The sequence below is a fragment of the Scomber japonicus genome, chromosome 16, assembly GCF_027409825.1.
Source record: "Scomber japonicus isolate fScoJap1 chromosome 16, fScoJap1.pri, whole genome shotgun sequence".
Classification (NCBI taxonomy): Eukaryota; Metazoa; Chordata; class Actinopteri; order Scombriformes; family Scombridae; genus Scomber; species Scomber japonicus.
The window spans coordinates 16,189,509-16,216,283 of record NC_070593.1 but is presented as its reverse complement, the minus strand read 5'-3'; the positions used below and the strand labels follow the sequence as shown (position 1 = coordinate 16,216,283).

Genomic DNA, 26,775 nt, shown 5'->3' with positions numbered 1-26,775 from the left:
GTGTGTGTGTGTGTGTGTGTGTGTGTGTGCGCGCGCTTGCATGTGAGAGAGAGAGAGAGAGAGAGAGAGAGAGAGAGAGAGAGAGAGAGAGAGAGAGAGAGAGAGAGAGAGAATATTATTTTCACAGTGGTGGATGACAATGTGAAAATAATATTAAATATTAATATTAAGTAAGTATTAAGATATATTTGTAGCTATAAAGAGTACAATATTTCCTTCTAGTATCAAGTATAAAGAAATATAGCAAAATGTTCTTTATTCAGAAGTAAAAATATGTAGTTTAGTCAGTTTCTGTACTCCAAACATTCAACCATGTTTTTTCTTTGCCCATTTAGGTGCTACCACGTGTTTCTAATTAACTGCTCAAACTCACATATATGCACACATTACCTCTGTTTTGAAGACATTTTCCACCTTTGATGATCAAAATATTTCAGTCATGCACTAATGACAACTGCTGTTTTACATTAGTACACAAGACGTGGTACTAATAAACACTGGTGAACATGCAACACTGTGGATTTCTGGAACTATATGGTTAACAAACATAACACTTCAGCCCAGTATGCATTATACAGGTCTATTTTAGGGTCTATGTTTCAATCTACTGCAGTGTTTGTATATAAAACAGCTTGAAGATATGTGTTCTAATTAGTAAATACATAAATGTACATCAAGCAGAATTTGAAATGTTGCTACATTGACTTTTTTGGACATTTGTTTTTACAGAGATCAAACAATAAATTCAGTACTGAAGCTCAATATGATGTATTTTACATCTGAAAAGATGGAAATGTAAATAAATGTTTCATTTTAATACATATTTTTTCTGTACTGTAGTGCCTCTCTATCATTCTCAAGTGTTTTTCTCTGCTTTATGTGGAGGTCCTCTTGTGTTTTTCAAACAGATGCTGGCACTTCAATCGTACATGGCCTTCTTCATCAGCCCCCTGGAGACAACCTTTATACTCGTCCATGAACCTGTCAATCAATGATTGTCAATTGATTGACTCTAGATAGAATATAGATGAAGCTAGAATAATAACTTCATCTTTTAAATATAAAGTGTGGTCGTTGTCACTGCAGTAACAGTGCTGCAGTCTTTAACACTGTAGGAAGAGACCAGACGTGCTGCAGGCTTCTTCAAGTACTCCTCCTTACTCACCATGAATGTGCTGCTGAATTACAAATAAGAATTTGTCACAAATCCCCGTGGAATGATTAGCAGAAAAAATGTGCAGAAGGTAGAGTGCCCATAATGACACCATGTGCTCTGTTCATCAAAATGCTTTTAAGACTTTCCATGTAAAGTTAATGTATATGTATTGCTTGCAGTTAAAGCTGAAGGTCAGATGGCATCCTGATGACTCAATTTGAAATTTAAAAGAGCTTCATCATGTTAATGGAAATCATGTTGTAGTTCTTTCAGTCACTTAGGTACAAACAGCACTACACAATGGATTACCTGCTAAAGCCTGTAACTTGTTCAAAATCCTTAGTTCATATCCCAAAAGTAAATATTTATATCAATGAACATGTAAGCAGTATGAGAATTACAAGTTCTTGTGTCATTGTTTACATACAGCTGGAAAAAATTAAAGCATATTGTAAATAGTGGTGTGGCAGATCCAGGCCTGTCTTAGAAAATAGAAAAACAAAAGAAAAGAAAAAAACAATAAAAGTTTACAATGAACATTTCACTGGTTCCTGTTAGTATGAAATGGTAAAGTATGTAGATTTGTTTGTGCTAACTAATAAAACAGTATACTAATACAATATAGATATACTGTATTTACAATTAGTATATAGTGCATTCTGTATAGTTAATATGTAGTATAGATTTGGAACATGGCAATAGTCAGAAGTGTCAGGACCTACTACTAAGCAAATATGCAAACATGACTTCAGTGCTCTGCCTGAACCAACACTATAATACATGTGACAATATGCACAGAGAATTAAAAGCCACAAGTCAGAATTTGTTTAGCATTGCAATGATAAACTATGGCCTCCTGATCCTTTCAATAAACTGATCTGATATGTTTCTAACAAGAAATTTCCTTTTTCTAATCCTCTTAACATACTCACTGCAGAGGACTGAGGTCTTTTCATCCTCTAAGGCTGATGTGGGATGGTTGAACCCAGATGTGTCAGCTGCTGCAAAGACAGAGGAAGAAACAGGCCACTTTCTAAATAACTATTTATATTATGTTTAACAATGTGTGATTTTCAATGTTTTAAAAGTTATCTTCTTGTATATCTCAGTAAGATACAATCTTTAACCCATGTTTCACACAATATCCAACACAACACGCACTTTAATGACTTAATTTAAAACACTTACAAATACAAGGGAACAAAACAGTCTTCAAGATTTGATTTGAATGAAATTGTAAAGTGAAATCTGGACTCCAGTATACAGGATCAATAGACTCTGCAGACTGTCATTTTTCAATTGTTGTATTGTGTTTTTAACACACTGTTTGTATCCAAAATTTCCTTGATGTCAATGTCAATATTGAGTGGATATTAATCTTGGTGAAATACAGTAAATTGAATTGAATTTAACAATGAAAAATGTCAAAATGTGTCTCGAGTCAGAAAACCTCCAATGACAAATGTGAATTTATGTCCACATAAATGTTTATGCACATAATAATGCCAGTAATAAAGACTAGAGAACTATACTACTATCCTATATCTTTTTAATGCATTTTTACTTTACAAATACAAAACTATAAGTAATATAATGAACACAGTACTTAAAACACAATAGCACACCAGGGCCTGATCACTGTCTCTTCAGGAATCCAGATTTTCCAGAATTTGTCCAATTTAAATATTAAGCTGTAATCCTGTATAATTTCAATGGGCAATATTTTTCTTAAATTGTACTTATGGCTGAGGGCAATATGTCTGTCAATATACATATCTATATCTCAAAGAAGTGCAGCTGAAGCTTCAACAAACAAACCACATCTGGAGCACCAAATCCTCTGCCAGAGTTACTCCTACACAAAGCAGACTGCCAAACACGAGCATGTAGTGGGCCGATTAATCCCCTTTAAATAGTCATGTTGTCACCACATTTGAAATATATATGGCTACCAAATATTTAAAAGGTCAATTTTAAGTCTTCTGAGATTAGCAGCAGGTCGGCCAAGAAAGTTCAGCAAATGTTTCCATAGGCTCAACTTCTGAGCATCAACTTCTTTTATCACATTTGTGTCAGCAAAATGGATTCCACCATTTCTAAAGCTCTAGAGCTGACCTCCAGAGTTTTCAGCTAGTGTGCTGTCAAAGGTGACCCAATTGCAAAATATCCATCACGTACTCTGTGGGATCATTTTGCCTCATTATTCTGTCGGAAAAAAGAGTAGAGAATAAAAAGTGTTTCTGCAGGAAAATTGAGCCACAGTGGTTTCCAAAGAGCTCAAATGTGTTAGTTTCATATAGCAACAGAAGTCTCCAATGAATCACCTCAAATTGCGTATCGCTACATTTGTAAAGGATAATTCCTTGTGTTTGAATTATAAGACAGCTGTGGTTGCCATTCAGCATCCAGTGTCTCTGCATCCTTTTATCTTAAGATCTACATCCAAAATAAACACAGCCTGACACATTCTCAAGCTGCAGCTGAAGCTGCAGCTTCACAGTATGGTTTTCTCTCAGAAGTGGATTCTAACGAGGCTGAAAGCTGTCCAGAGCTAACACACAGCCTCCGACCTCTCCTCAGGATCATCTACAGTAATATAAGAAAATTGATTCACAATTTTTTGCCAATAAGGTGGTTTCTGCAGCTGCAGTGGGTATTCCATCAACGCCGCTAATGTAATCTGCACTTAATTGAAAAAGCCCGGTTTGAATTAACTTTCACTTAAAGCTCAAGCCATTCCATTAACACAATTTAGCTTGTCAATGTTAACTTAAACCAGGCTTGAACAATCCTGCATTGTGCTACATAAGCTGGGCTGCTTATGTGAGTACATAAGCAGCCCAGAAGCAAAAACTAGAAAATTATGGTGTAGGTTAATTTAGGAGAACTGACATAACTGCAATGCATTTACTGTTAATTAGCCTAATTCGTTGATATGTTTGAAGCCTCTCTGATGGTGACCCTGAGTGGTAAAAATTTAAAAGACAGTTATCACTGCTGCTGTTGCGATGCAGTTGTGTCTTTCAAAATCTAAAAACCAGTTCTGAATCATCTGAACATTTGTTTCACATCCCAGAATAATATTTTGATGGTCTGACATTGTGCATAGACCCTATGCACCTACATGCTGGTTACATTTGTTACAGTTACATTTCATCCAAATCTAATCATTACTATTCTGCTCCCAGTATATATCTGTACATTTAGGCTATGGAAAGATTTCTGATTGACATAGTCTGCCTCCACAGGTCCAGATGGGCCCTGGATACACACATGGGTAAACTCTATTGTGCCTATAGCATTGGGGGAGCCTGAAGGAGAGGCTTGTCTTAATTGTTGACCTCAGGGGTCAGCAATTAAGTTAAACCATGGGCCAATTATTTCAGGATTTTTCATTGTGGGGGTGTTAACTGGAACAGTGGAAAGCAGGCATATATGTTTTGTTTATATCTTTTAGATAATTTAAGAATATAATAGATTTACAACACTGTTAATGACTGTATCTGAGGGGGGAAATGCTTAGGTAAACTATGCTGGACTATATTGAACCTGTGCCTCTCCCACCGATGCTCATCAGGGAAGCCCAGTGGATTACTTCTGTTTCTAAAGACCCTGGGGGCTTGTAGTGTTAACACTCTGTGTAGCAAAGCCAGGATTTTCCTTTATCTGCCTTGATGGAATAGAGCTTTGAGAAGACATAACATAATTCAGCTGAAACTGTAAAAACATCAGACACTTAAAACAAAATCAGTTTAGCTCAAACACATGTTTGAACCTGTGGTTTTCTTTTCTCCATTTATGTTTAAAGATAATAATTTCACTGCTATTTTTGGTGAGGGGAGAGGCATATTGCTGTCACTAAAGCTGCAACCCTGCAGACTTAACCAATTACTGTATACAACATATAGGTTTCTTTTTCCAGGCAGAGAAAAAGAAAAGCTAGAATATATTAGGAGGAGATACAACAATGGAGAATGCACAATGGAGCATAATGGAGAAAATGCACAATGGAATAAAATTTCCCTTGATTTGATGTATTTCCAGTTGAAAAATGAGGCAGATGGGAGGTGCAGAGATCATTACATTTCTTTATTTTCAATATATGTGCCGTATGTACAGTTTTATTTTATTATAAATCACAATATAGTTTCAGTTGGGTTTATCAAACAAAAACTTCTGATCAGACAATATGGTGTTTTAATGAAGGTCAAATTTACAGAAAATTAAAAAATAATTATTCTGCTAATGCTGATGTGTAATGGAAGCCACAAGTGAAAACAATCATGGGGGAAACTGAAGCTTGATTTTGAGCTGTATCCAATCAGTGTATAAAAGAGATTAATTATTGTGCTGCCTAATTAGCCTACCAGGCTAGCCTAAATTAAGGTCAGCAGATACAGCTTCCATGTGTTATGCAATATGTTTTAAGACTCTAAATGAATACTAATGTTGCACTGTATGTGCTGGACACATAAATGAGCAGCTCTTTACTAACAAGTTTGCCACATGTTAGTGTTGTTTTTACAGCTTGTTTCCACTGCTCACAAGAAGCCCAAAACAAACAGTGGAAATATCATGCACATTTCCAGATCAATATTTATATTATGGGGCTCTACTAAAATATATTTGCATGATCAGAAAACTCCTTATTTATCTCATACTGGCACTTTGCGCAGCTCCACAGTACAGACTCTGTCTTAAACAGGCAGTTTTAGGGTGCACTCACACTAGGGCCAGTTGTTCCGTACCGTGGTGAAGCACATGAGTTGCGCAAAAATATAGGCAGACAGTTTACTCTCATAAAACATGCAAAGGTGTGTGTTCGTGTGCTGTGCGCCAGTAAAACACAACACAGCCGATCAATTAACACAACGCACTATGATTAAAAAGTGCAAGCTTGTTCTTCTGAGTCATGCCTGTGTAGTATGCAGAGGTGGCAAAAGTACTACAGATACTTGTGTAAAAAAGACTGATCCAAGTTTTTACACCAGTAAAAGTAAGAAAGTTCGATCACTTGGAGTGATCATTCACGCTCGAAAGAATAGACTTAGTTTAACTGAATGACTTAGAAGTCGCCAAATGACTTACTTTAACGAATTTCGTAAGTTTATATCTACCCCATGGATGTATAAAAAGAACTGGATACAGTGCTGGGGGTTGGCCCTTGTTCAGTGGCACATGAAGCAAACGGTTTAACTTATAAAATTACCCGGATCTTCCAGATCATTGGGCCCATAGAGCAAGTGCATTAGCTACTTCAACTGGCCGAACCACTTCTGGTTTAGCCCTCCGGCTAACTTGAATGGAGATAAAACAATTCAAGCGCATGTAGATCTTCCAAATGTGATCCGACCGAATGGATCAAACTCTGATAGTGAAATGATGAATTTTGTGGGGGTTGTGACACACAAGAAAATGTATCCACTGATTTACAGTCTCTTTCACAATGTAAGCCTATGGGAAAGCCAGCTGCTAGATGGCATCTTTTAATCAAATGTAACAATCTTTGCCAGCTGAATTTTGGACCTATTCTGTCGGAGGGGTATTTAAAGGCCGGGCTGTTCTTACGGTGTGCTGAACTTTTCAGAGTGCTTTGTAGGTTCCTCCTCCAACACTCCTCAGTGCTCGGTTAGCACACTGTGATACCCTGCTGGGGTCTTCTGCAGTCACTGGATTAGTTTCTTTCCCTTTATCAAGAGCACTCATGTTATCGCTCCAACATCATACAGCTAAGTCCACCATTAAGGCACCTAGCTGTCGTCTCTCTTACCATGCTCCCCTGACCTTTGTTTGACTACGTATACCATCTCTCAGGATGATCTCAAATCTAATCATGTAATTTAATTAGAAAACCTCATTACTTTGAATCGCCTGCAGAATTAAGGCTTTGTCTTAGGTCTCATTACATGACATTTCTCCTTCCATGAACGCAGTCTGGCTTGTTGGCAGAAGGATGGGTGATGGAGGAAGAGATTGAGAGAGAAGTACAAAAGTGGGGGGTCTTCATTTTGAGAAATCAAGACCACACATCTTCTTTTTCTTATTAGAGGAGCATGATCCCTCTGACAGCCGCCAGGCATTTCCTGTTTGAGCATTTCATAACTTAAATGCAACAATTTAAGAAAGTTTTCGTTTTACTTTTTAAATAATCTCTTTGAAGCTCATAATGTTTAATTTCTGATTTGACTGTGTGAAGAAGGTGTTGACTCAACTGTTTTTGACGCAACTCACTTGCTGAATTAGACTGCGTAATAATCTTTAAGTGTTTCAAAAGTTATTTTGCACTGGCCAAGCATGTGGTTTTAAACTTTTCTGTGTGCCACATCTGATTAGCATGAAGTCCAATGATGTGACATATTTTTCTTGTTATTCTGTTTAGTATTGTTTGGACAAAATGTGTGGAAACACAGCATGTTTGGAAAGTCTCTGACCACTTGTGCATTTAAAGGAATGTATCACTTGCCAAAAAGAAACACACTGATTAAAACAGGCCTTTTTTTTGGTTGACCTCAAATTGTCTGCTTTTGTTTTGCTATTGTTACACATATACTGTAATTCACATACAACTAGGCTCAGATTTAATATCCATTTTGACATTTTATTGTTATTTTTTTCCTCAGGAGGGAGGTCAACGTTCTGGGTCAAGTACACCTTTTACGCAGATGTCGGGGATTTTATATCTTGCTCAAGGACACTTCAGATACAGCGGATGCATTCTGCAGCAACTTGAACGTCTTGATCCTTTGATTGCAGAGCTGCAGCCAAATAAATGTGCACTACATCTGGTCAATTTTATATGACTTGAAGTAAAATTTCACTGCCAAACCTCCTACGTACATTAAATCTAACTTGAGCTGTCCAGAAATGTTTTTCACTCACACTGCTGATCATGCACATTGGTTTAACATATAATATTTATGAAGTTATTTACATACTCAGATGTATAGATTTATGCAGCTGATGCGGAGTACATTTTGCTCTAGAAGACTATGAATGTAGGAAGACCAACCTCTTCATAAATGATAAATGTTAGAAACATCTCTTAAGCTGATGAATTTAGCTGTGTGCATAGTCTTGTTTGTGGCATATTTATTTCTATTTTGCTGTATATCCAAACATGAGAAAAAAAGTTCACAAAAAGCTTTGGAGCGGAAGATAACGAGGATGACCTTTAAAGCTGCAGTGAAGGTTATTCTTGATTTATAGATGCATGTGTTTCCTCTTCACATACAGTAAAAGTTTACAATATGCTAAGCCTCTCTAAATCCACCTAACTTTATTAGCCAACAGACAGATGTTTAAATGCAGTGGTGAGCATGTTGTTTACCCCCACGATCGACAGGAAGCTACTTGCTCTTGATGTCTAATCTAATAAATGCAAAATACTGAACTGTCTGGGTCTGTGTGTTTGTGTGCTAGGGGAGCTCACAGAGTCGTTTAAAGAAAAGGATCTGCAATGGTTTGACATGACAGTTTATGGACTAAAACCTATCTTATATGTCATCATCCACAAGAGATGGAAAAGTAATTTCTTTCATCTCTCTTTTCTTCTTGTTCTCTGTCTTTCTTGCAGTCTCATTGGTATAAACAGTTGGATATAACAGAACAGTTAATACCAAGCAGATCAGATTCCTGTGCAGGTTTGTACAAGAAACACATCTAAGGCAATTAAGATCACATTTCCCGGTTGATTTTGTGCCCATTAGCTCAGAATCAGTTGAGCTAATCTCCTGCGAGGACATATACATATACAGTATTATCATGTATTTTAAAAATATTTTTTGTAACATAAATGTGAAATCAGCTAAATAAATAAAATAAATAAATAATAAAAATCATACCTGCTCCAAAATCATGGTCCGTTTGGCTGGTGAAAGTTCTAAGATTTGATGGCACAGAAGATCTTGGCATTGAAGGAAAATATCTTACTGGATTTGATTTTCTTTTTGGCAAAACACCAAATCCTGAGGCAAATTTTAAAATTGTTGGAAGGGTCGTGGAGGGCCTTGATGCTGGGCAAACAATGAGGTGATGTTCTCCCAAGTGGAAAATTTCTGAATAATCAATGGAGGCTTTTAAAAGTATTGTTTAATATCTGAAGACCAGAATGGAGAACATTAGAGGAGAAAAAGGTTTTGCTCTTCACTCAACCTGTACAGGATCAAATTTGTGTTATTTTATATTTTTTTAATTGCTCGATTGATTTTTAATCCAATTCATGAAAAGACCAAAATCTAAAATGCAGTTGTCTACCTTTCTATATTTTACTCAGTCTGTGGCTTTCGGTCCCAAACCCATTTGTTCTTACTGAAGACGTAAATTTTTAACAAAAAAAAACAACAAAAAAGTACAAAATATAAATACATAATAATAAATAGTTTTATTTCTAAAAAAGAAAGAAAAAGAAAAGAATATTTAATAAATGTGTGTATTTGTATTTGTCAGGGACTATATTCAATTGCAGATGAATAGATTTAGTGCTCTAGTGAGTGTGGGATTACATAATTAAGTAAAGCACAGTGTCCATGTTTATTGTAATCAAGAAATATGTCTCCCAATGCAATGATGTGGTGCATTGATTTGTTTTTAATACTTTTTACAACATTGGTGTGGAATAAGCTATTTCAGTCTTTAGCTATACAGACAATACTTGTGAGTGGGACCAATTTATTTGTGGTTTTGGTATTGCTCACAGAAATACTGTTTGTAATACCACTAAATTATCCTTTAACCTTAACTCCACCATTTCCATCTACACACAATTATACCCAGAAATATACGAGACATGTGTACAAATTGACAGAAAGAAGAAAAGTACAAGAGGCAACGCAAACAACACAGAGCTGAGATACAGAGAAAGGGATGACAAAAGAGGACAGAAAAAAAGTTTTGAGAGGTTTTCATAGAAAGAAGAAAAGTAAATGAAAAGTAAATGTGTGACAGAATGATTGCTGGTACTTTTGTGTTGTGTGCTGAAAACTGTCAATCCACCTTTGGGAAAAGCACATATTCATTTTCTGCCCAAGGGTGAACTGGGAAGATTGATACTACTCTGATGCACTTAGCCTGCAGTTTACTCTCTGCTAACACAATGCAATACAGTAAGCAATCTTTTTTTACCAGGATGGCAAAGTCATGACCTACCCTACTCTGATTGGCTTACCCTGATATTCTTGCGTAACCCTAACCAATCTCACTCTTCATGCCTAAACCTAACCAAGTACTAACATGGTAGGGCAGGTCATGACTTCACCGTCCTGGGAAAAAAAACAAATGCACAGTAGCTGTCTAGGAAAATACAGAGGTCAACTATGAATGCCTACACTCATTGAATTGAGCGCAACTCACAAAAACAATACATAACATGCCCAAGATAAATGCAGCTACAGCATTTTAAAGGAAGATTACTTCAAGCATTGAAAAACTGTCTACATCCCAATTTCTAGCGTAGAAAGAGAAATGTCCAGGGCAATCACCTGCCTCAAACTATCACACAGTCTCTTGAGGCTGGACTGTATAAAAGTGTAGTTTATCTGGGGTTTTACCACTCTGCCTTATCTGGTGGTGTAGAGTATAGAGTCTGGGCAGTACTCAGGTGTTTCTTGGGTGGTGAACTGGGTGAGTCGGGGGAAGCAGGAGATTGTGACTCGCTGCGTTGTGATGATTCTGTCCACAGTTCATCCAGGATTATGTGACAAGCCTGATTCACATCTTATATACTCTTTTGGAGATGTTGACTCTTTGCCACCACTGTCAACAATGTAAGACCTGAGACTGTGCGATTGGATAACAATCTCTGGAGACCACCTGGAATGACCTGGGTATGACTCCATCCTGACTTTATCTCCTGGTGTGAGCCCAGCTTAAGGTCTACTTGCTCTCTTTCTATTGTAGTAGAATTTCTGAGTTACTTTGGACTTATCCAGCAGATGTTTGACTTTGAGAGGGTCACAGGGTGCTGGTGGGAGTAGAGCTCAAGAAGTAGACAGCTTGTTCAGAGGCTGTGTGCCCATAAGCAGTTGAGCAGGGAACAAACCTACTGACTCAAGTGGAATAATACCGTAGTCACGTAGTGCTAGGTGTTTGTCTGGTGCTTTGTGCCAAAGCTTTTTGAGTGTTTACACTGCACACTCTCCATTTGAGAGTGGTGAGTGTGGTGAAGACATCTGGCCAAGAATGCCATTGTTTCCACAGAAGAGCTTAAACTCTTCTGTCACATACTGCAAACCATTAAATGATGGTAGGAATGCCATGTTTTCTGAACTGAACTTTTAAAGCTTCAATGGCAGTACAAGTGCACTGGTCTTCCACAATTCATTAATGTCAGTGAAGTTTGACTAGTTATTCACCAATGCTTTCCTTGTAACTAAAACAATGTGTGAGGATACATGTTCAAATGTGAGACCTAGAGTCTGTGTTGGATTGAGTAGCTGTTTTGATACTCTGCAGATTCACAGCAGTTTCTAATCATTTCTTATATTTCTGCAGACATGCCTGGACAACAGGCTCGCTGTGTGTGCCCTCAGCCATTCTGAGGTGACACTGGTGTATAAGCCCTAACATGAGTCCTTGCATAACAGGCGGCACCACTATACACAGTCTTTTGTACAGTACACCATCAGAAACAGCTGATGGCTTCATGAGTCCCAGTATGGCTGAACAGGAAGGGGAAGTTCCTACGTATGATCTAGCCAGCTCTGCTAAATAGTCTCTTGGCAAAGGTTTAACTCATGTTTCATGTGTTCCTGTAGTTCGTTGTACTTCTGACAATTTTTAGGTACTTATAAGTTACTTGAGTAGTTCCACTTCACTCCGACTCTACTACATTTTATAGCGAAATATTGCACTTTCTACTATGTATAGATAGATAGATAGATAGATAGATATATAGATAGATATATAGATAGATAGATAGATAGATAGATAGATAGATAGATAGCGAAAGTTCAGACAGGAAGACCAACTTTATGTATATTTAGTTTTATTTCTCATTCTTCAGTCATCCTGATCCGTCTCACAGCTCATAGTGATCTCTGTCAAAGCTCATATCTTACTTGCTGTTTATTTCTGGATCATCAATTGACACATCAGCTGTTCACATCACCTGGTCAAGCCTAACCAATAGCACGGTGACACACCTTCATTGTTAGCCTATCATATTGCAGCTGTCTTTTTAAATGTTCTCCCTCTCTGCTCAGGTGCTTTCTTGATGCTGATTTGTGCGAGCCACCACCTCCCCATCACCACCCAGTCTTCAGATTCCTCAATGCATCACTTCAACTTCATCAGCCCAATCAGTTTCAGCCTCAAGATGACAATTCTCCCTGCAGAGTCCAAGCGCCAGAGAGACTTTGACAATACCTAATCATTAATATCATCTGCATAATAAACAGTATTTTACTCAATTCTCTGGTCTCTCCTGATAGATAGATAGATAGATAGATAGATAGATAGATAGATAGATAGATAGATAGATAGATAGATAGATAGATAGATAGATAGATAGATAGATAGATAGATAGATAGATAGATAGATAGATAGATAGATAGATAGATAGATAAATAGATAGATAAATAGATAGATAGATAGATAGATAGATAGATAGATAGATAGATAGATAGATAGATAGATCCACCAAATAGTGATTTTTATCTCTAAACTTCTCACATGGTTTCATTTCAATAAATGTTCAAAATTATTCAATGTTTCACCCATACACAAAGAGGAAAACAAAAACTGAAAAAAGATTTATGTAACAGAACTTTGTTTTTTCTTCTTTCCTTTCCCATTAATCATCTTATGACCACTCAGAGTTGAAACCAGCTCCACCTCCAGCAGCTACAACAGTAACATGTTGCTGACACTGAGGCTTCTGTATTAATAATCTAATGATGTTTTAACTACATTTTGCTGTACTTATATAATATTTATGTACTTCTTGTTGAGTAGGAATTTTATGCAGGACTATGCACAAGTGTGTATGTGTGTTTTTACTTTGCTGTATTGGTACTTTTATTGAAAGAAAGGATCTGAATAATTCTTCTACTGCTGCTATTTAACGTGACAAATTTGTGTTTTCATACTTTCAGATACAACGTGTTAGAAGTGCTGGTCAGACTTTTTTTCCCCTTCATACATGGCTAGCAGTTTCCCCCTGTTTTCAGTCTTAATGCTAAGCTAAGACAACTGGTTGCTTGTAGCTTCAGACAGATATTAGAGTAGTATCAATCCTCACAGTAGTTGTAATGAATCAGACTGCCAGAGAACAGGTTTCAATTTACATAGAATGAAACCTTAACCTTGGATCAGTCAGAGACAAACTAATGTTCCTCTTTTTACACAGACACATCTCTAGTGTTTGAGCATTTCCAGAGATAGTTGTTGTCCTAGTTTGAAGATATATTCCTGTCTGCTGCCAAGTATTAACCTTAGCTCAAATCTCCATTTCTACTGGATATTATACAGTAGGAGGAGGTCTTGGCACAGACATGAGATGCATGAAACAATCCATCACTAAGCATAAGAGACTAGTGGAGAGAGCTTTAGTTGGCATATGTTGTTATTACCTGTGATTACTGTACACCACAATTCCCAGCAGACTAAACTGTCTCTCCAAGCATGACTCCCTGTGCATATCCATCAAATAATACACAATTCAATTCAAAAACATTTTGTTCACAGGAGAAAACATCTCCTCTCCTTCTATCAGATACTGTATATCCACATTCCATTTGAAATATTTAACATGCTGACCTGGTTATTGTGTGTTTTTATTTTCCAGTAATAACATTCCAGGTAGAGCAACACTGCCGCTGTAGGGAAAAGAATCGTAATCTGAAACAGCATAAAATATTCTAATCAGTTCATATCAACACATACATATAGATAAAAAAAACTCTTCCTGCAGGGACAATATATATTGAGTTTTGTGCTGTCAGACAAAACAGTAACCACAGTCACATTATATTAGAAAATCTAGACATAAACCAGACATAATCAGATTCTTTGGCCTACATTTTAGAGACTCAATATTCATTCCTGTGCATGTAAGTTTAATTTGAAATGCCCTTTATTGACAATTCTAATCAAACAGCAACTTTGCATTCATTGTCATAATAAATAACACACTTCTTTTATCCCTCAAGAACTGAAATATGTTCTCTCCATCAGATCCCTCCAACATCTGTAGGGATTTTGTTTTTGGCCAGTTCAACAGGACATTTGCATGCTTTCTCCACAAAGCAGAGGCCAAAATTAGTAGGTAAAATGGGACCCTCCCAACTGTCAGTTACTTCTTTAATCAAGTATGTTGGTTGAGTTAAGTTCAGTTCATCACTTATTTCCAGTCTAATTTTGGAAAGGAATTTTTGAAAAGAACCAATACTAATAGGTTATTAGTAACACCTTAATGTTAATGTTTTTAGTAATGATATTAACAATGGCTCTGTTCTATTCAAGTGTACCAGTAAGCCATGACAGTGATGATGCACAATACCAAGACCCTGAACTGAAGCAGCTACATGGAATTAAGCCTACATATGTCCTCAATGAAAAGGACCTGTTATGATGGACAGTTTTCACCATTTTCTGAGTTTTATATCTGAAAGGTTTATGAACAATAAAAATGTCAACAGTTGTAGTTTACATTGTTTCTCAGTGATGATAATTCAATCAATGTGTTATGTGGGGCTGAGCAGGTGAACCCAAGTGCAGGCACAGGCAAGAAGATGGCGCTCTTGTAGGAACGCAGCTTTTATTTTATTAATTGGAGGAAAGGGAATGCATGCCTGGGGAAGCGCTGACTGGTAGCTGGGGAACCGGGGCTGGGGTTTGGAAGCTTGGAAGAGCAGGGAAGCAGGGCTGATGAGACAAGGGACAAAAGACATAGACCGAAGACAGAGTAGACAAGAATGCGGGGACGAGATTAAGGACAGGAGACTGAACAGATGGGACTGCTGGGACGAGATGAGGGACAGGAGACAGGGACAAGAGCCAGGGCAGATGGAACTGCAGGGAACAAGAAAACAGGATGAACACTCAAAAAATAGGCAACAAGAACCAAATGCTAAATAGCAAAACTTAGCAAACATTGGCTCCAAGCATTGTAACACTGGTGGGTCGCAGAGTCTTCAATGTGGCAGAGTGGAAGTGGCAAGGCTGAGTATTTGTAGAGGATTTGATTACTAAGATGAGGTACAGCTGTTGTGTCTCTGCTTTGACTCCGGCAAACCTGCAGACAATCACACACACAGCAAGGAGGGAGGGGAAGAGCCACTCTGGGAGTGGCAGCAGGTTAAGAGGAAAAAGGATCATGACACCATATATGAGTTTCTCACCTTCCGATGATCCAGGCTTATATAGTTTGATGAGGGAAGAACAGAGTGGTTAAGCAATATAGTGGCTTCTGCATGTTGAAAAAAAATTATACCTTTACTACATATTGTATTTTGTGATGTCATTTGTATATTTTGGCCCTTGTCCAATCTTATCTTTCCACCTCAGGTGACCATTTGTCACATAAAAAGTCAAAACCTGAGTAATGCCAATGAAAAGTCACGCAAATATTTTGTTATTGATTATGCCAACTTGTACAACTAAACTGGAGCTAAACATTTAGTTAGATGAACCTTTCTCCTGTTTGTGATGATAAAGACAACTCCACTGTGTTACAGGAGCCACGGAGTACTGTTTACGACTGCTCTAAACGGCAGGGACAGGGCTTATAGACTTCAGCAAGAGCCCAAACCAGCAGCTTTACTGGTCTTAGGCCGGATCTCACTTCAAATTGCAAGTGCCCACTTGAATACAGCCTGCCTTACATAAAATAGACTGCAGAGTGGAAAACAGCATGGTCCATGAGTTAATTAAGGAGCTGAAGAATAATGAGAGACAGTGACAGAGGTGATGCTGACAGACTGAAGAGTGCTGGGTAACTTGAGTGTTTTGTTAAAACCTGCAAAGGACCCATCTGGGATTCTCTTCAGTGATGAAGAGCAGTTTCTATCATCTGTGGCTTAATTTCCCAATATAAACCAGTGGATTGTGGTTTAATTGCAGCTATATTCAACATTATGTCAGTGCTGCCACTATGTACACATGTATCACACACTGTGCGTAGGATGCCAAGTGCTGGAGATGACACCAAAACATCCTAATGATCATCATGCACTCACATGAATGCAACCACATGAAATTATTTATGCAAACTTTCCATTACTTAAACAGCTGCTAACTCAGACTGGCTTTCTACCACACTGTCTGTTGTAGTTTCTAGTGCTTATATTGTTTTCCATTTGAACACCAATCTTGTATGAGTCACAGAGGCAGCTGTTACTGCTAACATGGACCAATAACATGGGTCTACGCCTGTTTCAAAGCAAACCTTCCATGCTGAAGCTAGAAGGCAGACTGGAGCCACTGTCATGAGACAGACAAGAGTTCAGAGGATATGACACACAGCCTGGCTCTAGACTGTGGCAATAAAAAGGGGAGTCACTCGGGTAATCAAAGAAAAAGTAAATGTAAATACAAAGTAATCAACGTTAACGAAAAATGACACATGAGTAGGATGCGTCTGTAAAGTCAGTCGTGTAGGGGGTGGATGAGTGTAGGTGTAGTGTGTGGGTGTTGTATGGTGGAAGTTGACTAATTGATTTATTTCACTGCAACAAGTCACACGACTGATAAATGAACAGTAAAATTATAAAAATATAAATAAATGTGTAATTAAATAATATTAATTAATTAGTGCACGAATTAATAAATATACAAATGTATAAATTATCATTATATAACTATTCATTTATTTAAGCATTTAATTATATAATCATTCACGTATTTAGATATTTTGTTTCGGGCCCTTAAAGTCCTGCATATCACTGCACCAACTTAGTCTTAACCACAAGACATTCTGAGTGGTGTTATCTCACTTTATCTAACACTCATCAAATAGGAAAAAGACGGGATTGTTACAAAGGGAGTGTTATGTAAACCTGCTGTGCTTACAGGATAGAGACTTAAAAAAAAACCTTAGCAAACACATAATAAGCATTTAGTCTATCTAAAATTTGACCATTTCAGTGGATGTGTGTGTAGTTTGGGCCTGCTTCACTTTGAAATATAGTTATTCAAAAGAGACCTAAAGACTTTCTTTACTGTGATGGTGAACAGCTTTTATAAAAATATAAAAAAGGCAGTGATGTGCTTTTCCTAATCATCAGAATAGGACAATTTGATACATTTCACTGGAAAAAAGGCTGTCTCTACTGTTAAAGAAGCAACGGTGGTTATAAAGCACAAAGCAACAAACAACAATGTTTCAACCAAATTGAACCCAGTTTCAACCTTGACATCTACACATCTTTTGACCTGCAATAAATGTTTGCTGCAGTGTGTAAGTGACCTGATGGGGATGTGTTATGTCTAGACATGATGTGTACTCTGAGAGTACAGCTGACAAACAGATAAAGTTGTTGTGATGGCCACACCTGCAGCCACACACCTAATTTAAATCTAATTAACCATCCTGCACTCAAACGCTTCATGTTTTTCTATCATGTACACTCTGTTGTTCGTTTTGTCTTCATTTAGTCTACTTTATTTGACATCATTTGACCTTATGTACATCACATTCATATACAGCAGCAAACATAAATGATATGACTCATACTTACATCATACATACAGTCTATCTAGTATTTTTGACAGTACAACAGTTTTGTTTGTAGTGAATAGAAAATTGTTTTTATTTTCTAATTCACCTCTGAACGCAATAATAATTTCAGCTTGAAAAACATCAGGTCAAGATGTCACACTACAATGACAATACATCATTATACAGCATGCATTTGTTTATTATTTCAACTTTTATCGCATTGCATTTGAATAATTAACAAGTAATCATGATATGTTCATATGTTCTGCTGTTTCTCACAGACTCTGTAAATAAACACTTATTTTTGTCAAGGATTCTGGTTGTATTTTTTCTTCTTTTAGCCTCTTTATAGATCTGAAACTAGTATCTCCTGTTTACCAGACTCACAAACTGACAATGTGGATCATGATCAATAGGAAACTCGCTGCTATTCACAGTCAGCCTTCTACATAATTGCCATAATTAAAAACAAGTCAAATAAGCTCACCGACCTGTTAGAGCCTCTGCAATTTGCAACAAACAGCTCCATTAAAACGTCAATGGGAAGCCATACAGGCGCTTCACAGCTCCTATTAGCACACCAGTGTGGCTTTAGCTGTGCAATACAAGACCCAATGCTTTTCTACCTCAGTGGCAGGAAATGTGTGAAAAACAAATGTATTTAAGAATAATTGATTGAAGTCTAGATTTGAAGCATGAAAACATTTGAAATGTGCAAAATGTATCGTATTCAATACTCTGATAAATGATTCGAGCCAAGCTATCTGTGAAATTTTGGCCACCAAACCAAATTTTCAATATTATGAAATTTTGTACAGACATGTGTGATCTCCAGATAATGAATCATACAGAGTTTGTTGAGCTGTTGTCCTAGTGAGCTCAAATAGTGACAAACAGCTGTACTGCAAATGTTAGTAACGTGCTAAACTGAGATGGTCAACGTTATATCTGCTTAGCATCTGCATGTTAGTTCTGACATTGTGAGCATATTAGCGTGTTGACATTAGCATTTAGTTCAAAGTACCATATGTTTGTAGGCCTTAGAGAGTGTGTATTTGTAAAGATTTATCATTTTAAATAAATTTTAGATATTTTAGATATTTCAGTAATTACTAAAAATATAACAACATAACATAACATGAAATATGAGACTTTGTTTAAGAGTTTCTGCGCTTTCATTACCTCAAAAGGGCGAACACATGAAGAAATCCTCTTTTTTTTTTTAAAGGGTGTGTGTCAGAAACCCATGGGACGGTGACTGAAAGTACAATATAAATATGTTACAAGCAGCTGGTGTGTTCAGGATCAGTGCAGAAGCATGATACAAAACAGATTCAAAACAGAAATGGTTTCAAGAAAACATAGACGCCATCAATATCTCAACCACTGCATCATAAAAACATCAGAAAAGCTCCAGAAGGCTGCAATGTGAGCCTAAGGTTTCATCACAAGAGACACTATTGATTTATTAATGGCCATTAAACTGTGTTCACCCAATGTGTTTTAATGACTGAAGACAAACAGCTAAGAAGAAAAAGATGTTAACAATTTGGCCACTGCTGGAAAAACTAACACAGTTTAGTTCATAAACATGTAATTAGATCTAGCCAGTTTGAACAGAGCTTGTAATTCTTAAATGAAATACAACACACACTATTGAATAATGTTTTTCTTTTGTTTGCACTTTTCTGTTTAAATAATGCATTTATCAGTTCATTGGTTTTGTCTTCCATGTGTATTTCCACAAGTGCTCTCTTCTAAATCTATTATCTAATAGAGCAGAAGTATCCAGCTTTCATGAACAGAGGAGCCAAAGGAGTGCAGCACAACTTCTTCAGAAATGCTGACTGTTTGTTTTCTATCCATTAAAGGAAGCGATGAGGTAATGGGAATATAACGATGGCGCTGAATGCAAGCTGAAAGAGCGACCTAGGTGCCCTTCACCTTGCCAACCTCTCTTCTCCAGGATTTGGCTTTTGAACAGAGCAGAAGCAGCAAAAATCTGATGCTGCTGCGGCGAATTCTCCAGAGTCAACAAAGACTGCGTATTACAGAGAAACCTGCCGGGCAAATACGAATTTATGTTTTAAATCTGAATTGACACAGCACGGGTTGGACTCGTTCCATGTATTTCATATAATGGAATAAATTCATGCATTGTATTTAATGCGATGGATTTACTTTCTCATGGATTGACTTTTCTATTCATACTGGATGAATCCCTTGAAAACCTTGAAAACTATTTATTTGACAGCTTTAGTTACTTTCCTTAAATTGAAGATCTGACACAATGGATAATAAAAGAAGCTTTTAAAATACAACACATTGTTAAAGATGAAACCAGTGTTTTAAAACCTGTTTGTCTTTTAACCTCTTACAAAAATGTGTAGTCGGGTGATATTTCAAATGTCTATGCATTGTTAGCAGCCCCACCAAACAGTGATTTTTTTTTCTTTTTATCTCTTAACTTCTCACATGGTTTCATTTCAATAAATGTTGGAATGATCAAATATGTTACAAAAAAACAGAGATAGAGAAAAAGCCCAAAAACTGAAAACAGATTTATGTATCAGAACTTTGTTTTTTCTTCTTTCCTCTCCCATTAATCATCTCACGGTCCCTCAGAATTATTTGGTGACCCTTTGCAGGGGTCTGACCCCTAGGTTGGAAACCATTGGACTAAACTAGCTAACTGTATATAAAGTAGTTGAAACTAGTTCCACCTCCAACAGCTACAACAGTAACATGCTGCTTAAACACTGATGCTTCAGCATTAATAATCTAATGATGACATGTATAATAATATATCAGTTATTTCATGCAGGACGTTTACATGTAATTGAGTATTTTTACATTGCTGTATTGGTACATTTTTGAGTGTAACACACGTATATTCAAGGTTACACAAATTACTTGAAGATATAAGAAACTGTCTTGTGTCCTATACCATGCTAGTGTTTCAGGCAGGTAATGGGCATGCCTGTTTAAAACTGCATTTCTTTTACTGCTTTCCTCTCAAAACCAAAAGTTGTTTTTCAGGCTACCCACTTTTATATCTCCCATAATTTTAATCAGACAGCAACAAAATACTTTAAGCTGTATCATCTGTGTTAATATTCCAAATATTTACTCATGAACAGCTGGCAGCAAGGATCAACAATCATACAGAAACTGTGCCTGATACAACAGACAAAGACCATTTCATTAGAAATCAAAACACTGAAGTGCTAACAACTAGCAGAGAAGATGAGAAATGTTTAACTGAAACTTTGCTTGTTGTTTCAGCATCTGTCTTTGGGTCTCTTCTCTGTATTTTAAAAAGAAGCAGATCCTAACTGCATATTGAAATGGTCATATTTTCCCTGGGTAGATGTTTTGACCCGAAAACCATAAAAAATGCTAAGTGTGTGGTAGCTGAAGTTTATTGTCAAAAAAATTACTTTTGTCACACTCCTGTCCTTTTCCTATTTTATGGATGTGAGAAGGGACAGATTCAAACCCAAAGCCCTATCAGACAAGCGAACATTCTCATTGCCATGTTCCAATTGATATTATAATATTATATGATATAAAAGTGTCTTACTACAATTGCTGGAGTTACTGTCCGAGTTTAGCCATGATTGGTCTATCTTTTTTGATGTTTGGTCAAGATTGCATTAGAAACGAGTTGTTTCAACCATTACTTTTGAAAATCTTTTTCAACTTCTCTGCTTTGTGATAGATTGTTTTCCGAAACTCTCATTTTCAGTTTGACATTTTGGGAAATATGTTCATTGGCTTTCTTGCCAAGGGTTACATAAGATTGATTACCCTCTACACTAAATATGAAGCTACAGCCAGGTGGTGGTTAGCTTAGCGTGGTATAAAGAATGAAAACAGGGGAAAACAGCTGTCCTTTTTGGACGCTGGCATAAATAATGAAAACAGGGGAAAACAGTTTTGGTCGATCCTCCAAACGAATACTGTAAACGCATTGCCTGAAAACGAAGCTTTCTGAAACCTGGTCCCAGGGTGAAAAAATTCGCAAACGCAGCCCTTGAGTGTTCGTTTGGATGGTGAAGACGCATACCTGCGTTTCGATGATGTCATCGCCACACCCCTCGAGCTTAGCCTTCCACCTCTTCTACTGCCGATTTGTAAACAGCGCTCAAGCTTTATGCACATGCTCCGCCTCTTCCTCTCCGTTTTTGGTGAATTTCTGAAACTGAAACAGCGCCGCCTATAGGCCTGGAATATGAAGTAGCGTGTTGAGTCGTGTTGAGATGGATCCGTTTGTACACAAATATTCTTGAAACGATGCCAGGGAAAACGGAGGGGGAAAAGATCGTTTTGGTACGTGTGGACTTAGCCTCATCCTACCAGCACCTCTATGCTCATTAAATAAGAAGTATTATCTTTGTTTAATCCACAAAAAAAGAAGAAAAAAAAGAAAAAAAACAGATAATCTCACTATTACAACAAGACCCCAAAGGTGCACAACCTATTCATTAGTGAGCTTTAAAGGTGCTGGTAGACAGTTTTGTTAAAGTTTTGACAGAGCCAGAATATAACTCTTACCTCTTGTTTAGGGTCAGTTGGGAATCACTGACACAATTGTTAATGCAACACAGAACACACTACACAGTCCAATAAACTCATTATGTTTGGTGTCATATCCACAGAGCAGGAGCTTCATGAGCTGGAGCCAAGAAAGGTGACTAGAAACTGTACATTCAAGGGTTTTTTTTCTATATGAGCTCTATGAAGTAGCTTTAAAGAATAATTTCAACAGGCTTTCACCATTCCCTATGGATATCTCCTCCCCTTGGACTTCACCTACAGTATTTGCATCACCATGACAGACATGGTGACAAGACAGGAAATAAATCCATGGGGATGTACATACTTCGTCTACAGTAGCTGTTTAATCTGACAGGACCAGCTAGATACACCAAGAGTGTGGAGCTTGAGGACGGCATGTCTCACTGTGTCAGCTTCATGTCAGGAGGCATAGTGGGGAGGAAAAGGAGGGTCAAAGAAGAAACAATGAGTGTCACCCAGCTCCTCTGAGCTGAGAACCTGCACTGGCTGAGTTTTCCACATGGGTCTGACAGTAATGCCATAGCTGCTGTTATTAATGACCGTGCAATGCCGTAATTCATATTTCATTGTCTGCTGTGTATTGGAGGGTGATGGATGAGTGCGGTGATAAGTTAGCACAAGTAGTTCGTCTTCAGGCTCTCGCTCCAGTTAAAGTGGAGTCTGGAGATCACTTGTTCTGAGGTAATTTATGATCTTTTTGTTTCTGGCAAAATTCAGCACTGAAAGAAAGTGAAATGACACAAGAGCCTTCCTGCTGAGAACAACTCATGCCAAACATTTTTAGAAATGTATCATTTTGAACAATGTTGGCCATTTCAAATCTCAGATCAAATCTCCAAATCTCTGCGGGCTTCACAGGTCCACATCAGAGTGCATGAGCTCTTTGAAAAATAACTTGGAGAGAGAGGATAAAAAGTAAGAAGATGGGAACATTGTCAAAGAATTGTAGAATATATTGTAAAAAACATGGTATCTGACTCAGTTATCCTGTCATTTAGAAGATTACACTCCAAAAATGTGTACTTTTCTTTCTCTTTTAGTGTCTTTGTGTGACTGATTTAACAGTTGCACTTATTTCTCTTTTTTCCCCATGTTTTTGATTTTGTTTTTCACACACTCATATATGTACATTTATAGGTCTGTGTGGTTACATACATGTTGATGTCAAATTATTAAAAAATAATTTGTGTTTAAATTGCAGAATATGATAGCAATTTTACACACTATCCAGCTGTCCTCCTCCTTCAGGGTGTTATTAAGATTTGCATAACACATAATAAACAAAAGGAAGAATCTTTGGGAGACAAAATTATATCTGAGGTTAGAAGTGCAGTTGTAAGAAATTCAAAATATAACTATTGTATTACAGACCAACAGTGCCACTATAATTATAATAGCTCCTAAATCTCTCTGTTTACACATTTCCTTCATCTTGCAGGTTTTTTCCAACCACAACATGTACACAACTTAGACACAAACCTCTCATCAAACACACAGCCCCAAATTACTCTTGAATCTTTTCTGAGGATTGTTTATTCTGACTGATATGAGGAGCATTTCTCTGTGAGGTTTATGGACTCTGCAGGGTGGAAATGATGTGTTCGTTACAGAGCCAGGAATGTCATGGACGTCTGCACATATGGAATGTCAACACATACACACACATGGCAAATACACACACACGCACACACACACAAAAGTCACCAGAACAAATGTGGCTCGACCTGCCAGCTGGATGTAAGGGAGTAAAAAAAAGCCAAAACAGCAGGGGGTGGGGGGACATTTATATTGCACATCAATCTCAGCCTGAACGGTTCAAGATCTCCCCAACTGACATCAAATTAAATTCTCATAACAAATCACGTCAAATCATGTGAGAGTTAAATAGCTGAATCAGGAGGGAGAGGAGGCAGTTAAACTCCAGATTTCCCTTCGACAGCATGAACTGAGCTGGAGAGCAGCGCAGAGCAGTGATATGTGTGTTGATGCACTTCCATGTGAGCAAAATGTCCAAAAACAAACAAACAAAAAATAAAAAAACATATATGAGGACAAGTGAAGAGGTTTAGGTTGGTCCACATGTTTTTAAGGCTTTTCTGGATCAAAATTTAAAATAAGGATTATTTTAGGAGTTAAAGCAGTCATAATCAGTATTGTTATATTAACAATGGTATAAAGTAGTAGTAAATAGTGCAACACTGGTTTATATTAGCATTAACTTACTTAAATCTATTTTAGGCAGTGGTTAAGAAACAGCACAGGGTACAGCTTCTTCAGAGAACATCCAGTGTACTTTTAATGTCTGCTCAACAGGGAAAGTAGTGCCTGAACACCGAAAACAAACTTAATACATCACTTCACTGTGTGGTGTATCACTCTGACCAATCTAAACTATCCTAAACACTACAGACAAGCAGTCTAGTTCCCAATTTACACAAAAATATAAAGAACTCTACAGTTCCTCTCAGGTCCATGGAGCATTTTAGCTCATTGTTTTGGATTTCCCACCCACATTGCTTCAGTCTTACTGCTCTCATCACTTGTTTTCAGCTGTGGCAGGCAGCTATGATGAAACCCATACATACAGCACCAGAAGACCTAAGTCTAAGCCACAGCTGGTGAACATAATTGAGCTTTTAGTGGCTAAAAAGCCTGATATTTCCATCAGGAGGTAGTCGAGACCAAACACGCACCAAAAAGGTGATTGGATGTTGGACTTGTATTCATTGGGGGGCCAGAAACACGACTCCAAAACAATGATAATGTCAGTCCATGTGTGTCGGATGGAGTAAACAGGCTAATTTTTGCTTAAGAATTTTCCATATCGACATAAAGTCCCCCCTCTAGTCAAAAATCTGTTTTTCTTCTTATTCCTTCAGTTGGATGTTTGCGCTTCACTGAGCAGAATGATTTGTGTACAGTTTTTACATCAATCTGCCTAAAGTAGAAAGTTTCTCTGAGTCTAAGACGTATACATATATCACATTTTTTAAGCCAGTCATGGTCCAGTATGCAACTTAAACAAGTGTGATGAGGAAACTTGAAGCCTTCAGTGCACAAACACGGACAAAAAAAGGACACAATAGATCATAATGTTGTATTAGAGGAATGGAGTTTACAGTAAGGTGGACATGTTGTGTCCAGCAGTTAAACTTTTGAAATGAAAAACATTTGAGTATTTATAGACAAATCTTTTTAATGAGGAAGAAGGAGTTTCAATGATTTTAAGGTGGTCACTGGAGGGGGGGGGGGGTATTTCGGACACAAATTATTAGTCAAAGCAATCAATCAATCAATCTTTATTTGTATAGCGCCAAATCACAACAGAGTTACCTCAAGGCACTTTACACATAGAGCAGGTTCTAAACCGAACTCTTCAGGTTTTAACTTTAAAGAGACCCAACATTCCCACATGAGCAACAGTGGCAAGAAAAAACTTCCTTTTAACAGTAAGAAACCTCGGAACCAGACTCAGAGTGGGCGGCCATCTGCCTCGACTGGTTGGAGTTGAGAAGGTTATTGAATGCAATTAATAGAACATGAATGTTAATGGATATAGATGGATGGACAGAGAGAGAGAGGGAGGAGGAGAGAGGAGCTCAGTGTATCATGGGAATCCCCCGGCAGTCTAAGTCTATAGCAGCATAAGCTAAGAGCTCTAAGAGCCCTAACTATAAGCACTGTATTTCTACATGTCTTGAAATTTGTCTGGTGGGCATCTTTAAAAGGTGATACGTCAATGCTGTGTTGACAGCTTGTTTTTGCTGCCACCACCAAGAAGCATGTATTTCATTGTGTTGTTCTGTACTGTATAAAGACAATAAAGCTGAACTGCTGTTGGTGCTGGAGAAGTCAGGGGATCTCCAAAGTGGCTTGAGTCAAATGAAAAATAATATTCAAATTTAGCTGAACTCAACATTTTTTTCCTCTGGTCTGGCTAATCCACAAAACATGCTGTCAACACTCTGCATAGGGATGTTTACTTTGATAAAAAAAAATCATATTGCTCCAATGAAAACTGATCTGAAATGCTGAAAGATTTGATTTGTCAGTACTGTGACTACCACAAAACATTTACACTCATTATATTAAAATCAATCAACAAGCAAGACCTCACCCAGTCTTCTGTGTCTTTTGGATGTTTCCAAAAGTTTGCCTCAGTGAAACAGAGTCCCTGGTTTGGCTGGGTGGCTGCCTGGGTCAACGAAATACGATCATCCTTCCCTCCTGCACACACACGTACAATCAATTCTGTGTGTTTGAAAGTGCCTCTCTGTGTGTGTGTGTGTGTGTGTGTGTGTGTGTGTGTGTGTGTGTGTGTGTGTGTGTGTGTGTGTGTGTGTGTGTGTGCATGTCTTTTTATCTTTGAGAGGACCAATTTCA

The 26,775-nt window shown here is 37.5% G+C and overlaps 1 protein-coding gene across 1 annotated transcript in view; it reads right to left on the bottom strand.

The window, feature by feature from the left end:
* The window catches only part of ltk (leukocyte receptor tyrosine kinase), a 75,379-nt gene extending 52,577 nt beyond the window's left edge, over nucleotides 1-22,802 (bottom strand). The window contains exons 1-4 of the mRNA XM_053335149.1: nucleotides 22,777-22,802; nucleotides 15,269-15,387; nucleotides 15,102-15,164; nucleotides 14,945-15,017 (exon numbers count right to left, since the gene is read on the bottom strand). Coding sequence (XP_053191124.1) covers nucleotides 14,945-15,017; nucleotides 15,102-15,164; nucleotides 15,269-15,387; nucleotides 22,777-22,802 — 281 coding nt within the window. The remainder of the gene's footprint in view (nucleotides 1-14,944; nucleotides 15,018-15,101; nucleotides 15,165-15,268; nucleotides 15,388-22,776) is intronic.
* Nucleotides 22,803-26,775: the final 3,973 nt, after the last annotated feature.